The following is a 15,941-nucleotide window of genomic DNA, read 5'->3' as shown; positions in this document are numbered from 1 at the left end:
AAGCTGCGTAAAGACATGGAAGACATTTTTTTAAAAACAATACCAGGGGTGCCTGGCTGGCTCAGGCAGGAGAGCCTGTGATTCTTGATCTTGGGGTTGTGAGTTCAAGTCCCGGGTTGGGTGTAGAGGTTCCTTAAAAATAAACTCTTTAAAGACTCTTAAAAACTGAGAAGAAACTGAGGGTTGATGGGGGGTGGGAGGGAGGGGAAGGTGGGTGATGGGCATTGAAGAGGGCATCTTTTGGGATGAGCACTGGGTGTTGTATGGAAACCAATTTGACAATAAATTTCATATAATAAAAAAAATAAAATAAACTCTTTAAAACGACAACACAGCACACTTCTAGAAATGAAAACTATGAAGTGTGCGATGAAAACCACACCGAAAGATTCTAATGACAGAAACTCAGCAGAAGAGATTAGTGGACTTGAAGATACGACAATAGAAACTATCAAACATGAAACATGAAGAGGAAATAACTTTATTTTTTAAAATTTATTTATTTCGGAAAGGTGAAGCAGAAAAAAAACCATTTGAAGAAATAATAGCTAGGTAGCTTAAATTTTGCCAAGCTTGGTCACAAAGCAGAAAGAATTCCTGACAGGCAGACCTTCTCCATAGGAAATGATAAAGGAAATCCTTCAGCGCAAATTAAAATATCACATGATGATATGTGAACCTAGAAAAAAAGAAAGAGCATCAGAAATAGGAAGTATATGGGTATGTATGCAGATTTTTAAGAATTTAAATGACTTGAAAAGATAATTTACTCTTTAAGCAAAAAGAATAACTATGTGGGGCGCCTGGGTGGCTCTGTCGGTTAAGCATCTGACTCTTTTTAAAAAAATTTTTTTTTAACGTTTATTTATTTTTGAGACAGAGAGAGACAGAGCATGAACAGGGGAGGGGCAGAGAGAGAGAGGGAGACACAGAATCTGAAACAGGCTCCAGGCTCTGAGCTGTCAGCACAGAGCCTGATGCGGGGCTCGAACTCACGGACTGTGAGATCATGACCTGAGCCGAAGTCAGACACTCAACTGACCAAGCCACCCAGGCGCCCCAAGCATCTGACTCTTGATTTTGGCTCAGGTCATGATCTCACAGTGTTCGTGAGATCAAGCCCCACATCGGACTCGTGCTGGTAGTGTGGAGCCTGCTTGGGATTCTCTCCTTCCTGTCTCTCTGCCCCTCCCCTCACGAAGACTCTCTCTCTCTCTCTCTCTCAAAATAAATAAATAAACTTAAAAAAATGACTATGTATTTTGGTGTTTACAATATATATGTGTAAATAAAATGTATGGTAACGTTAGCATGATGTCTGGGAGAAGAGAAATGAAAGTATATAGCAGTAACTTTCTTTTCCTTTACATGAAGTTGTATAATATCACTTCAAGGTAGACTATAATAAGTTATGTGTATTATAAATCCTGCAAGAACTATAAAAGTAACAAAATCAAGAGAAATAGCTGATAAGCCAACAGGGAAGATAAAATGAGATAGTTAATTAACACAAAAGGAGGCAGGAAAAGAAAAAAGGGAACAAAGGTAATTTGAGACAAATCGAAAACAAACATCAAAAATATTTATATCTAATTATATCAAAATCACATTAAATGTAAATGGTTTAAATGCCCAAAAGACCGAAATTGTCAAATCATATAAAATAGCAAGACTCAACTAAATGTTACATAAAAGAAACACATTCTAAGTAGAAAAATATATATGCTAAATGTGAAAGGATTGAAAAGGATATATGTTAACATTACTCAGAGACAACCAGGAGTGACTATATGGTTATATTAATTTCAGACAAATGGATACATAGCAAACATTATTAACAGAGATAAAAAAGTGCATTTCATACTAATGTAGGGTTGATTTTTCAAGAGGGAATAACAATCCACAATTTTTGTTTTAAGTTTTTTTTAAACGTTTATTTATTTCTGAGACAGAGAGAGACAGAGCATGAACAGGGTAAGGGCAGAGAGAGAGAGGGACACAGAATCTGAAACAGGCTCCAGGCTCTGAGCTGTCAGCACAGAGCCCGACGCGGGGCTCGAACTCACGGACCGTGAGATCATGACCTGAGCCGAAGTCGGACACTTAACTGACCGAGCCACCCAGACGCCCCAACAATCCACAATTTTTATGCCTCTATTATATGAAGCAGAAACTGATAGAACTATAAGAGAAGCAGACAAAACTATAGTCACCATCAGAATTTTAGATATTTCTCTTTCAATAATTGATAGCCTAATAGACTCCCCCAAAATCATCAAGGATATAGTAGGCTTGAACCAACTTATCGATCACTTTCATCTGATGTACATTTTTGGAACCTTCCATTTAACAACAGCAGAATACCGATTCTCCATGGGGGTGCCTGGCTGGCTCAGTTAGAGGAGCATGTGACTCATGCTCTTGGGGTCATGAGTTCAAGCCCCACTTTGGGTGTAGAGATTACTTAAATAAAATAAAAAAATATGCATTCTCCTTAAGTATTCGTGAAAAATTTAAGTCTCAATAAAATCAAAAGAGCAAGTCACAAAAAGTCTGTTCTCTGCTCACAGTGGAATTAAATTGAAAACCTATAGCCCAATGATCTCTGCAAAATCCCCAAATAATCAGTTTCAGTTGCAAACTGAATAACACACTTCTACATCACCAAATAGATCAAGGAAGAAGTTGTTGGGCAAGGTTACTGAAAAAAAGGGAACTGCCAATTGGCCTGTGAGCTAACCCCTGGGAGGCTCCTCACCCCTTCCTCTGTTTTCAGAATGTGGGTTCCTCCTGCCTTTCCCACTCCCAACGGTTGCTCCAAGGACAAAGGCTTGAGATAGTGATGTGGTGTTGAGAACACCTGCATAGCGTAGGTGACTGAACCCGGTGAAGGCGTCTACGTACATTTCGAAATAGGTGGGTGTGAGAATTCACTGTCTTTGGGCCACCCACGCCACATTTCGCATCTAAGTTCCCTTTGCTTCTTAAACCTGCCACCTACAGATCTGGAAAGGCCTGCCTCTTTCCTTCATCCGTCTCTGCCCTCCCCTGTGAGTATGGGGCTGGTTACACCCAGGAAACTGCCGGGAGGTTTGTGAACCAACATCTGGCAAGCCAGCTAAGAGACTGAACAAACTAGCCATGGGAAAGAGGGATCCTCAGGAGAAATCCCACCTTGGCCATTGACTTCTATGTGGGGAGGGGCGGTCCACACAAGCCTCTTAAGTTAGGAAAAGCGGATCCTTGAGGGAAATCCTGAGTTGGTTATTAACCTCTCTGTGGGGAGGAGTGGCCCATGTGTTAGATGCTTGTGGACCACCGCATGACTCCAGGGACACCCCAAAAACACAGGTTGGCATAATGCACTTGGTGAAGCCGCACAGGGCACACTGTGAGGGAGGAGGGAAGCACATCGTTGCCGCGGTGGGCTGGCCTCTACTGTGGGCAACTCACTGGCCCCCAGGCCCAACCAGAGGCCGAAGCTCGGCTTAGAAGGTGAGAAGAGCTGAGGTTAGAGAGGGATGTGGGGGTGTCCACCAGTCTGCTAGTTTCAAGGCTGGCAGACAGGGCGGGAGAGCAGGGTAGTCCGTTGGAGACCCTAGGGTGCTGGGTGCAAAGCTAGGAGGGTGCAAGCTGCCACTGATGAAGATCCGGGCATTTGTGGCAATGCCTGATTAAGAGGTGGAATCCCTGGAGGGCACCTTGGTGGCTCAGTCCTTTAAGCCTCTGACTCTTGATTTCGGCTCAGGTCATGATCTCATGGTCCTGAGATGGAGCCCCTCATGGGGGTCAGGCCCATGCAGCCTGCTTGGGATTCTCTCTCTCCCTCTCTCTCTCTCTCTGCCCCTCCCCGACTTGCACACGCTCTCTCTGTCTCTGTCTCTCTCAAAATAAATAAATAAATAAATAATACACAATGGGGCGCCTGAGTGGCTCAGTCGGTTAAGCGTCTATCCTCGGCTCAGGTCATGATCTCAGTCTGTGAATTCAAGCCCAGCCGTTGGATTCTGACCTGACGGCTCAGAGCCTGAAGCCTGCTTCTGATTCTGCGTCTCTCTCTCTCTCTGTGCCCGTCCCCTGCTCGCACCTTGTCTCTCTCTCAAAAAAGAAATAAACATTAAATAAATTAATACATTAAGTAATTAATTTAAAAAATTAAAAAATTTAGAAAATAATACACCGTGCTGTAGACATGACCTTGCCCCAAATCTAGTCTACGGTCTCCAAAAGATCCCAAGTATCAGTGAAGACTTTAGCCATGGCAGTGGGTACCCGATTCATGGCTGGAGTTTTGGAATGAAACCTGAATGGATATAGAAAGTTCCAAAGGTTTGTGGAAGAGGAATGTTGAGAAAAGAATTTTCCTTACAGTCAAGCTAAGATTGGAAAGGATTTATATGAGGGTTTTTTTTTTTTAAAGGAGAGTTTTGATATCAAAAGTACACTGTAATAAAATGAAAATTTAGTTTTCTCTCCATTATGAGGACAAAGTTTCCTTAGATTATTAGCTTGATCTTAATAATAAATTGTAAACAAAGGTTTTCCTTTATGTTTATTGGAATTTGCCTAGAAAATAAAGATTCTGTGTTTTGTCTTTACTAGGTTTTTTATTACTTAAGAAACTGAGTCTTCTCTATTAAAAGAGACAAGTTTTTGTTTGTTTTTTTTTTTTTTACAACTATATGACTTTTTGTCTATGTTAAATTTCATGAGAAACACCGTCAAATAAGAAGTGATGCTAAACTTTCTTTAGGATATGTCTACATAACATTCCTAATATCTGATAATGTCCAGGCATAATGTTACCAATCACAATTGTAAAATGTATGTCATAGAAATAACCAAATTGCCTTGTCAATTTCACTATGCTATACTCCCATCAAATCTTGAGCCACGGCCATTTTTAAGTCTTTTGTCATTCTCAGATAGTTATTAGGTATTGCTTATTGTTTTACTCTGATGCTTTGGCCAAAAAAAAAAAAAAAAAAAAAAAATCCCTTAAAAGTGTTTTATCTTCAAGGAGATTTACGGAAAAGTCTTTGATGAGCACAGGTATCTGACAACTAAGGTAAATGTGCCTACGTGTAAGAGGGACAGTGATGACCCTTTCAAATACTTCCCCAAGGTCACCGACATAGCCCCACCATATGTCATGGGATGGTAGCTGCGACCTGTCCCTGTTCTCCTTCCCCACATCAGTATTACGGGCCCATTACGTGGATGATGCAATGTCAACATGGGGAGACTTGTCTCTGCCCCAGGGCGCCCTGCTGGCTTTGCTGGAACATCTGTAATGGAGAAGAAGATGGGTAATGTATCTATAGAAAATCCAAGGCCTAGGCCCTACTGTAAGGTTTTGGGTGTTGCCTGGTTGGGTGAAACCCATGTTATCCCAAAAGCTGTGCTTTTTAGGGTACAAGCCTTTCTATGGGATTCTGGGGGACTTTTGTTCTCCACCCGACACCGTGCCACCATTCCTTATACTTCCTGGTACAGAAAGAGTGCGTATGGGACTGGGGATCAGAGCAGCATGAAAGGCAGAAGTTCTAGTTGAACAAACGAAAGCTTTGGGCAGCTCTCAAGCAGGGCTACCATTCGAGTTTCATGTGTGCATGACTCCAGAAAGGACGGGTTGAGCACTGTGGAAGAGACACGACAGAAGGGAAGAGGCCCCTAGGATCTTGGTCCCAGCTCTGGAGCCTCTCACACAGCAGCCAGTATAGCAGCCAGTGGGCTAAGTTCAAAGCAGTCTGTCTTAGTGATCACTCATGAGTCCTGGGCATTAACCTTTTGCTCTGACAGTTGAGCTGTTCTAGAGGGATTAACCCCTATGGCTTGGACAACGGGAAGCCAAGGGGCGCTGGTCATAAATAAGCCCTTGCAAGGAGAGGATATGCAGATAGACATCTGGGTCCTTCTGCAAGAGCCTGAAGCAGTCCTCGCTGCCTTCTACACACTGTCTCTTAGGTTCCAGCTCATAATGCCTAACCCTCCCTGGCAGTCAGAAAGTGAAGCTCTAGCTTCGTTACAAGCCCTATCTACTGACCTTTCAATAGATGACAGCTGATTGGGTGCGTAGAAACGGGGACTACCATAGTGCCTGGGGGGATAGCATATCGCCAAGGACGCTGGACTGACCTTGAAGTACAGTGACTTGGTTAAATGCTGTAATAGTATGTCCTGTGTGCTCTAAGCAATGCCCAAGACAACTGCCAAAAGAATCTGGGACCATCCACTGAAGTTCCCAGCCAGTAATGGATTGGCAAATTGATTATATTGGCCCCTTTTCTCTGAGTGAGGGTTCTAAATATGCCATGGTTTGCGTGGACCCTGCGTCTGACCTCACCCAAACTTTCCCGTGTCACTGTGCAAACCAGGCTGCCACCATTAAGGTTTGAGAGAAGCTGAGTACCATAGACAGTGGTGAGGGGTCACAAGTCAAAGGTCATGATGTATAAGACTGGGCAAAAGAACTGACATTGGGTGTCCCATCGCCTCTATAAATGGATAAGCAGCAAATTAAATTATTAAGAGGTAAAACCATCTTGACTGGATCGACTAAAGTACTATCCCAGGCTTTGATACATTTGAATGATCAACCTCAAGGGCCCGTTGCTCACATGCCAGACTGAGGACCCCTGATGAGGCACAAATCCTCCCTGCTGGAGGTCTTGGGAAGCAGCCGAGACCTGACTCTCACTGAGGATCAATGTTCCATGCTGTTGAGAGCACAAAGCTCCTGATCGTTACTGGGGAAAAAAAAAAAATGATCTACTGGAATTTGCAATGGGACATTCCCCCAAGATGGGTGGGTTAGTTTGCACCATCTGGGTGAGGGGAAACTATTCAACCTCCACTGAAATTCTGTTGTCTTGCTGCAAGATGGACCTGTTGAAATGCACTATACACGGAATGGAATGTGCACCATCGGAAGAGAGAAGATATGGGTCCTGTCCCCAGTCCTTCTCCTCAGGTCTGACAGCACTGCCTTCCCCAGTGAACATACATGATATGTACAACCAGGTCAAGTTCCTAAAACCACCAACCTCCCTGTCCTCAAGGCCAGGTGGGCACATTCTGTTTTCCATTGGTTCAACGTTTGGCTGCTGTCTTTGTTCCCGCATTGTTTTAGAGGATGTTATAACACATATAGAAGCCCTTGCTAAACTCACCCAACAAGACTCTAATGAGAAGAGCTATCTTCCAAAATAGAATGGTCTTAGACATTATTACTGCCTCTCACTGAGGCACCTACGCCATTATCCAAACAGAATGCTATGTGTCCATACCTAATAAATCTGTTAATGTATCATCTTTATTAAGTCACAAAACAACACAAGTAAATAACCTGAGTGATCTCTCCCCCCAGCTCAGGGGACTTAATAAATCAATGGTTTGGATCATGAGTCTCTTGGTAGAAAAATGTGTCACTGATTTTTGAAAGCATTGTTTTGTTTTTAAGATTTTTTAAATGTTTTTATTTATTTTGAGATAGGGAGTGAGCGCGAGTGGGGCAGGGGAAGAGAGAGAAAGAGAGAATCCCAAGCGGGCTCCACACTGTCGATGCAGACCCTGAAGAGGGGCTCGATCTCACAAACCACGGGATCATGACCTGAGCTGAAATCAAGAATCAGGTGCCTAACCGACTGAGCCACCCAAGCACCCTGGAATCATTGTCTTAATCTATGTTTTCTCTTACGTGTGCCTGGATTATTGCTATAGCATCTGCCTCCAATGCAGCCAGCTGGCCACCAAAGGAGCTGCCTCCATACTGGTGAAACTCTTTGTTGGCTGCTCAGGGCGCATTGTGGAAGAGGGGGGCACATGAGATTGTAAGAGCCAGTCATGAAGGGTGGAGTTTTGGGGAAGGTCATCAAAAAGACATGACCTCCAATTGGCCCTGTGAGTTGGATTGGCAATTAGAGTTTCCTCATTCCTTCCCCAGTCCTTCAAATGTGGGTTCTGCTTGGCTTTCCTGCTTCCAAGAGCTGCTCCAAGGACATAGCCTTGAGATAGTGATGTGGTGATGAAAACACCTACACTACGTACATGGTTGAGCCTAGTTAAGTCCCCTGCATAAATTTTTAACATTGGGAGGGTGGGTGGGAAATTAACCAGTCTGGCTGCCACCCGAGACAAGGGTTGTATGTAAGTTTCCTTTGCTTATCGAACCTGCCACCTATTGACCTAGAATGGCCTGCCTCTTTCTTTGGTCTCCCCTTGCCCTCTGACGGGTGTGGGGGCAACTTCAGATTTCATCCAGGAGGCTCCCAAGAAGGGTACCAGACAACAGAAATTAAAGGGAAATTAGGAAGCAATTTCCTTTTGAACTGAGAGAATGGGGGGGGGGGATCAGAATTTGTTGCATACCAATAGAGCAGTGCTTAAGGGGAAATGCATAGCACGACACGCCTATATTTAAAAAGAAAAAAAGATCCGAAATCCATGAAGCGAGATTTCATCTTCAACTAGAAAAAGAAGGACAAATTGAAAATGTAATTAAGCACAAGAAAGGAAAAAAAAATCAGTTGAAGTAGAAGTTAATAAAATATAAAACAAAAAAGTAATAGACTTTAAAAAAAAAACAACCAAATTCAATGAAAAAAAAACATATTTTCAGCAAGAAGAAAAATGAACTTTTTCTTCTAAACCAAACTTATTCTAAAAAATGGACAAAAAATTAAGAATTTCAGGAATGAGATTGCATTAATATACATTCTAGAGATATTAAAAAAGGATAGCGTGGGTGGCTCAGTTGGTTAAGCATCCGATTCTTGACTCTTTATTTCGGCTCAGGTCATGACCTCACAGTTTGTGAGATCAAGCCCCTATCGGACTCGTGCTGACAGCACAAAGCCTGCTTGAGAGTCTCTCTTTCCCCCCTCTCTTTCTGCCCCTTCCCACTTGGGCACACATGTGCGCGGGCTCTCTCCCTCTCTCAAAGTAAATAAACATTAAAAAATAAAATAAAATGATAAGAAGAAAATATAAAGAAAAATGTTAGACCAAAAAATTAAACATTTAGATACAATGGACAAATTCCTTGAAAGACACTAACCAACAAACCACCTTCAAGAAAGAATCATTTGGATGGCATTACATCCATTAAAGAAACTGAATCTGGGGCGCCTGGGTGGCTCTGTCGGTTAAGCGGCCGACTTCGGCTCAGGTCATGATCTTGCGGTCTGTGAGTTCGAGCCCCGCGTCGGGCTCTGTGCTGACAGCTCAGAGCCTCGAGCCTGTTTCGGATTCTGTGTCTCCCTCCCTCTGACCCTCCCCTGCTCATGCTCTGTCTCTCTCTGTCTCAAAAATAAATAAACGTTAAAAAAAAAAAAAAAAAAAAGAAACTGAATCTATAGTTAAAAAACTATAAAAAAAAAAAAAAAGAAAACCCATGCCCAGATGACCTCAGTGATGATAAACTGTACCAAACACGTAATGAACAAATAGTACCAATTCCACACAAAACCTTCCAGAAAATTAACACAGGGGAGGAATTCTCCAAAACTAAACCAGACAAAGCCTTTACACAAAAAGCAAATTACATAACAATATCTTTCATACACGTAGTTGCAAAATTCCTAAGCCAAATTTTAGCAGAATTAATCTGCCACGTATTAAAATGATAATAAATCCCAACAAACCAAGGTTGGTTTAACCTTTTATACCTATTCAATGTAAGTCATCATATTAAAAAACTAAAAAGAAAAAAAAATTGAAATATATGATCATCTTTATAGATGTAGAGAAAGTAGATGTAGGTGAATCAATACCCATTCCTGATAAAATCTCTCAGCATTCTACAAATAAAAAGAAACCAGTTCGAGCCCCGCGTCGGGCTCTGTGCTGACCTCTCGGAGCCTGGAGCCTGCTTCGGATGCTGTGTCTCCTTCTCTCTCTGCCCCTCCTCCACTTGTGCTCTGTCTCCCTCTATCAAAAATAAAGGTAAATAAATAAATAAATAAATAAAAGGGAACGTGTTCAAACGAATAAAGAACATCTGTGCAAAATATACAGTTAACACCATACGTAATGGTACTAACACTGTATGATTTCTTCCAAATCAGGAACAAAATAAGGACGCTCATTCTCACCACTTTCATTCAGTGCTGTACTAGAGGTCTAGTCTACGAAATCTAGCAAGGGAAAGAAATAAAAACCATCTAGAAAGGTAGAAATAAAAGTGTTTTCATTTGCAGACGACATGATTATCTATGTAAAACTCCGATGGAATCCACAAACAAAACTACTAGAAAAAATAAATGTTTCAGGTCAGGATATAAGGTTAATATAAAAAAGTTTATTATAATTCTATATACTAGCGAAAGACATTTGGAAATTAAAATTACAAATGACACCAATACCATTTCTAGTAGCATCAAAAATATGAAGTATATGATGACAGTCTAAGAAAATATGTGGGACATCTATACAGAGGAAGTTACAAAACATTGCTTCGAGAAATTAAGGAACACATAAAGAAATGGAGAGATATACCTTGTTTATGATTCAAACACATAAGTATTTTTAAAATTTCAATTGCCCCTAAATGTAGCTAATAGATTCAATGCAATCACATTCAAAATTTCAATAGGGTTTGCTTGGTTTTTTAGAAATTGACAAGCCGATTCAAAAGTTAACATGAAAATACAAAGACATAGATTAGCCAAAACAACGTTGGAAAAGAACGACATTGAACAACCACTACAAGATTTCAAGAAACTGCAATATTCATGGTGGTGTTGTAAAAATATACAAGCAGACCAAGGGAACATAACAGAGAGCCAGAAATAGACCCATGCACATATGGGTAACTGTGGACAAAAGTGCAAAGGCAATGTAGTGAAAAAAGAACAGTCTTTTCAACAAATGTTGCTAAAACAAGCGAACATCCTTATGAAAAAAGAAAAATAAGACAGAAAGACAAAGTGCTTTAGTACCTGGTTCACAAAGTAACTCAAAATAAATTACAGGTTTCTGTGTAAAGCCTGAAACAATAAAATGTCTAGAAGAAAACAACAGAAAGTTTTGTGACCTTGAGTTTGGCAACAAGTTCTTAGAGACAGCAGTAGAAACGTGAAAATGGACTTCATCCAAAATTAAAATTTTCTGCTTTTCCAGAGACTGAGAAGTCATAAACTCAAAAAAAAAAAAAAAAATCACCAAAACGACATCTGATAAAGGACTTTTACCCAGCATGTACAAAGGGCTCTCGAAATGTGACAGTATAAAAACAAAGAACTCAAAACTTCTCAGAAGATCGGTACAGCGCTTTATCAAAGAAAATATGTAGAGAGTAAATAAGCGCAATAAGTAAATAAAAAGATCTCAAGATTATTTTTCATTTAGGAAATGCAAATTAAACCAGAGTAATATACCACCATGCGCCTATCAGAATGGGTAAAGTGACAAGACTGACCATGCCAAGCGTCAGCAAGGGTGAGGTGGAATTGGAACATTCATACACTGCTGGTGGGAATACCAAATGGTACAAGTTTGGGGCGAAACGTTTGGCAATTTCTCAGCTAGCTGAACATACACTACTGAATGGTTCTGACATTAAACTCCTACGCACTTACTCAAGAGAAGAGAAATGCTATGTGCATACCAAGGCTGGTACACAAATGTTTATAGCACCTTATTTTGTGATAGACAAATACCGAAAACAACTCAAAAGATCATCAACAGGTAATTTATCCACAAATTGGGGTATACTCATACAAGGGAATCACACTGACTATTTTAAAAGGGGGAAAAATTGATGCAAACAACAAGGCAGATGAATATCTGTCTTCCTAGGAATGGTCCAGCTTTTCTTTTTTGGATACAGTTGGTGCTACATTGTGTGCAACGAAATGGAAAGGCTTCCTTTAAAGTAGGAAAACCCGGGAGGGGAAATAGCCGGGGACTAGAAACACTGAAAATAGAAGGAATACTTCAAATTCCGTCTGTTTCTGTTCAGCAATGTTTCCGCGGCTGGCTCAGTTTGCTCCTTAACGGAGTGTCTTCACTGGTTGGCCCGGTATGTTTCCACATTAGCACAGCATAACAGAGTTGAGAAGAGGTCATCTATAAATGGTGTGTACTTTAGGGAGAAAAAAAAAAACAGCACAAAAACTATTTTTGCCCCCGGCACCATGATTCTAACATATACTCTCCTGAAGGAGTAAAGCTATATTGAGCTGTCCTTTGATAGAGAAAGGATGAAGAAGTCAGAACAGATTCAGAGACCAATAAGGAATTGTATTTGGGTCACTGAAAAGATGATTCTATTTATAATTACCTCCCGGAACATCTCAATCACACCAAAATGTGATGTTCTGGGTGTGTGTGTGTGTGTGTGTGTGTGTGTGTTGGGTGTGTGTGTGTGTGTTTTGGGTGTGCACGTGTGTAAATGGTGGAGTGTGGACACAGATCGCAACTTAAAAGACGAACAAGTGGCAGCTTTTAAGGTTGAGAACTCAAGTTCCTTGATTCCATTATGGGCTTTTCCTCTTTTCTGTTTCTTCACCAGCTCTGTTCCCATGCAGATTTCCCCTTTTTCGCCTTCTGCTTGCAGGGGGGTCAAGTTCTCCATTTTCCATTTTCTATGCGGTTTAGGAGGGTGAGGGGGCAGATGGCACTGAGGTAGAGGACTGAGTACAGAGGGCTGCCAAGACTTGAAGAGGAGTAAAACTTTAAAACATAAAAAGGGGAGAAGGTTTGAAGGCTGGCAGGGGGATTGGGGAAACCAGGCGAAAAACGAGAGAAAGAGACATAGAATCAACATTTTGGATATCTCCAGCCAGGCATCTGCAGACCTAGTCTCTGCTAAGGAATTCTGCAGTCAGCTAATAACAGGCAGTTCGCAGGGCTCTCTCGTTTTGCACCTAAATGATAAAGTACAGCTTCAATTCCAGAAGAAAAGTCTTTTCCTTTGCTTCCAGAGCCTTCAAATTCACCGTGCTCTCACTAGATTCGCCTTCTTCTGACATATAGTAAATGCAGTTAAAATGCAGTTGTCAGCAAAAACAGCTCCCCTTTGTACATAGGCACAAGTGCCTGAAGGATACCTCTGGGAAAGAGATCCCTGGAATCGAAACCTGCAGATGGGGAAGAAAGAACAAAAAAAGTAGATTTACTGCCACCTTGTGGTCAGAAATTTAACCTTGTTTTTTGTTTTTTGTTTTTTGTTTTAATTTATTTTGAAAGAGAGTGAGAGCGAGCATGAGCGGGGAATGGGGAGAGAGAGAGAGAGAGAGACAGAGAGACAGAGAGAGAGAGAGACAGACAGACAGAGAGAGAGAGAGAGAGAGAACGCCAAACAGGCTTTACACTATCAGCACAGAACCCAATGCGGGGCTTGAACTCACCACCTGAACTGAGATCAAGAGTCGGATGCGTAACCAGCTCAGCCACCCAGGTGCCCCTAACCTTGCCTTAAAGCTTCCAATCAGTAGTAAATGCGGGAAGGAAAACTCAAGAGAAGGTCGGAATGATTAAATGGGCAAGTCTCTGTCTGACAGAGGTGGGGAAGGAGGGGTTCAGAAATTCCCCCAGCTTCTCCCTGGCAAGAAGAAGACAGTATATGGAATGTGGAAGCCGCTTCACTCACAGGGTCAGCAAAGAACAGGAAACTTACAAGTGGGGCATCAAAGGAGAGCCATCCTCCCAGAGCCATGAGCTGCTCGGCTTCCTCAGAGACAACCCTATCCAGAACGGGAAACTGGAATGGGCGCTTGCTCGCTGGATGAATTCCTGTGGGGAGTGATAGTGATCGAAATTGATGATAAAGTCAGCGTGGTCGTTTTAGATTAGAGTCACAAAACTGCAGAACCAAAAGAGATCTTTGACATCCTTTCTGTAAGGAATGTTTACGAAGCTGAAGATACTATGTAACCTCTCTATCCCCGGTCATGTGTGTACTTAGTGGCCAGATGAGGCCAGAAAATAAGTATTCTGTTACTCAAACAAGTGCTCTTCCCCCAAGGGTGTAAACCAGGTTTGTTTCCCATAAGGCAATACTCCAGCCCAACATACAACCATAAAAACTCACCAGATCATCTGTGCTGTTAATTTTCAGCATGTGGGCATCCAAAGACAAGCAATGGTTCTGGCTTTTTTCCCAATTAAATGGGCCAGAGGAGTATAGGTAACAGTTTGCTTCATGCCAGAGCCAGTCTTGGGGACAAGGAGCTAGGAAGATAGCATATCTAATCAGTGAGTGATGCCTGAGTAAAAATATGTCTACAATTCTTAAGTTTTCCCTCAGGACAGTCACATGTATATCATTTCCTCCTCCTCTTCTTCTTCTTCTCTTAAGTTTTACTTATTTCTTTTGAGAGAGAGAGGGGGAGGGGAGGCAGAGAGAGACAGAGAGAGAGAATCTCACCCAGGTTTCGCACTGTCAGCACAGAGCCTGACACAGGGCTCGAACTCACAAACCACGAGATCATGATCTGAGCCGAAATCAAGAGTCCGATTCTTAACCAACTGAGCCATCCAGGCACACCACCTATCATCCCTTCTTAATTAAAATTATACCCAGACTCTGCAAATCCCTCAAAAGACTCAGAGTCTTTATTTCTCTTAAAGTATTCTGATTTTAGTACACTAAATTAAAAGCAAGGCTGTCGAAAAGAAAAATTGAACTGACATGTAACTTGAGAATCTGATCTATTTAAAAAAAAATTTTTTTTTTTTACATTTATTTATTTCTGAGACAGAGAGAGACAGAGCATGAACAGGGGAGGGGCAGAGAGAGAGGGAGACACAGAATCTGAAACAGGCTCCAGGCTCTGAGCTGTCAGCACAGAGCCCGATGCGGGGCTTGAACTCACGGACTGCGAGATCATGACCTGAGCCGAAGTCGGTCTCCCAACCGACTGAGCCACACAGGCGCCCCTCTGATCTATTTTTTAAAGTTCTGTTTGGAGTAATGGAAGTAAAAGTTTGGGGAATGGATACATAATAGCAATTCTGCTATTAAAAACATACACCGGGGGCACCTCGCTGGCTCAGTCGGTGGAAGGCCTAACTCCTGATCTCAAGGTTGTGAGTTTGAACCCCACGCTGATCGTAGAGATAACTTAGAAATAAAATCTTTATAAAAAAAAGTATGCTTATGTATTTAAAAACTTCGGTTTTTCAAATAATGAATTTAGGCTTCAATACTGTGCTTACTGGGGGCATCTGGGTGGCATCAGTCAGTTAAGCGTCCGACTGATTACGGCTTAGGTCATGATCTCACAGTCATGATCTCACCTTTGTGTGATTGAGCCCCTCCATGTTCAGCATGGAGCCTGCTCGGGATTCTTTCTTGCCCTCTCTCTCTTCCCCTGCCCCAACTCTTGGCACACGGCGTGCCTGCGTGTTCTCTCCCTCAAAATAAATAAACGTGAAAAAAATTACTGAGCTTCCTGTTTCTAGACATGTGCCGTTCAATACATAGCCATATGTGGCGTTCGAACCACCTGTATTTCTTTTAATTTTTTTAAAAGTAAATCCTACCTCCAAGGTGGGACTTCAGCTCACAGCTCCAAGGTCAAGAGTCACACACTCCACCACCTGAGCCAGCCAAGCACCCCTCGTTTAATTAAAAAAAAACTTTTTGTTTTATTTAACAAAGGCAACATCACTATGGGCCCCAAAATGTTGGCAGTTCTTTCCACATGTTAACTCGTTTCATCCTCATAACAACATGGCCAAATAAGTTTCATTCCTGTTCTTCGTTGGGCACACGGAGGAAATGGGAATGTATGGGAATGGGAACCTTGGCAGGTCCCTCGAGGAACCGCGTGTTGAATCGCTACATGGCACCACCTCTCAAACTCCTGAGTTTGAATCAATTGAAGAAATATTTCTTGGTGCCCTTCGAGACATTTTGGTACAGAATCTTGGGGTAAACGTGGACATGGCCATTTCTTAAGAGCTACCGGAGTGGCAATGTTGCACGCCGAAGG

At 42.0% G+C, this 15,941-nt stretch overlaps 1 protein-coding gene across 2 annotated transcripts in view; it reads right to left on the bottom strand.

The window, feature by feature from the left end:
- Positions 1–10,280: 10,280 nt before the first annotated feature.
- OLR1 (oxidized low density lipoprotein receptor 1) overlaps positions 10,281–15,941 on the bottom strand; it is a 12,425-nt gene continuing 6,764 nt past the window's right edge. For both annotated transcript variants that reach the window (XM_086714097.1, XM_025930541.2), the window contains 3 exons: positions 14,036–14,175; positions 13,622–13,737; positions 10,281–13,082 (listed from right to left, as the gene is read on the bottom strand). In XM_086714097.1, the coding sequence (XP_086570223.1) occupies positions 12,938–13,082; positions 13,622–13,737; positions 14,036–14,175 (401 nt within the window). In that variant the 3' untranslated portion in view covers positions 10,281–12,937. The remainder of the gene's footprint in view (positions 13,083–13,621; positions 13,738–14,035; positions 14,176–15,941) is intronic.

Source organism: Puma concolor, chromosome B4 (genome assembly GCF_028749965.1).
Source record: "Puma concolor isolate L17-30 chromosome B4, mPumCon1.1.hap2, whole genome shotgun sequence".
Classification (NCBI taxonomy): Eukaryota; Metazoa; Chordata; class Mammalia; order Carnivora; family Felidae; genus Puma; species Puma concolor.
This window is presented reverse-complemented; position numbering and strand designations above follow the sequence as displayed.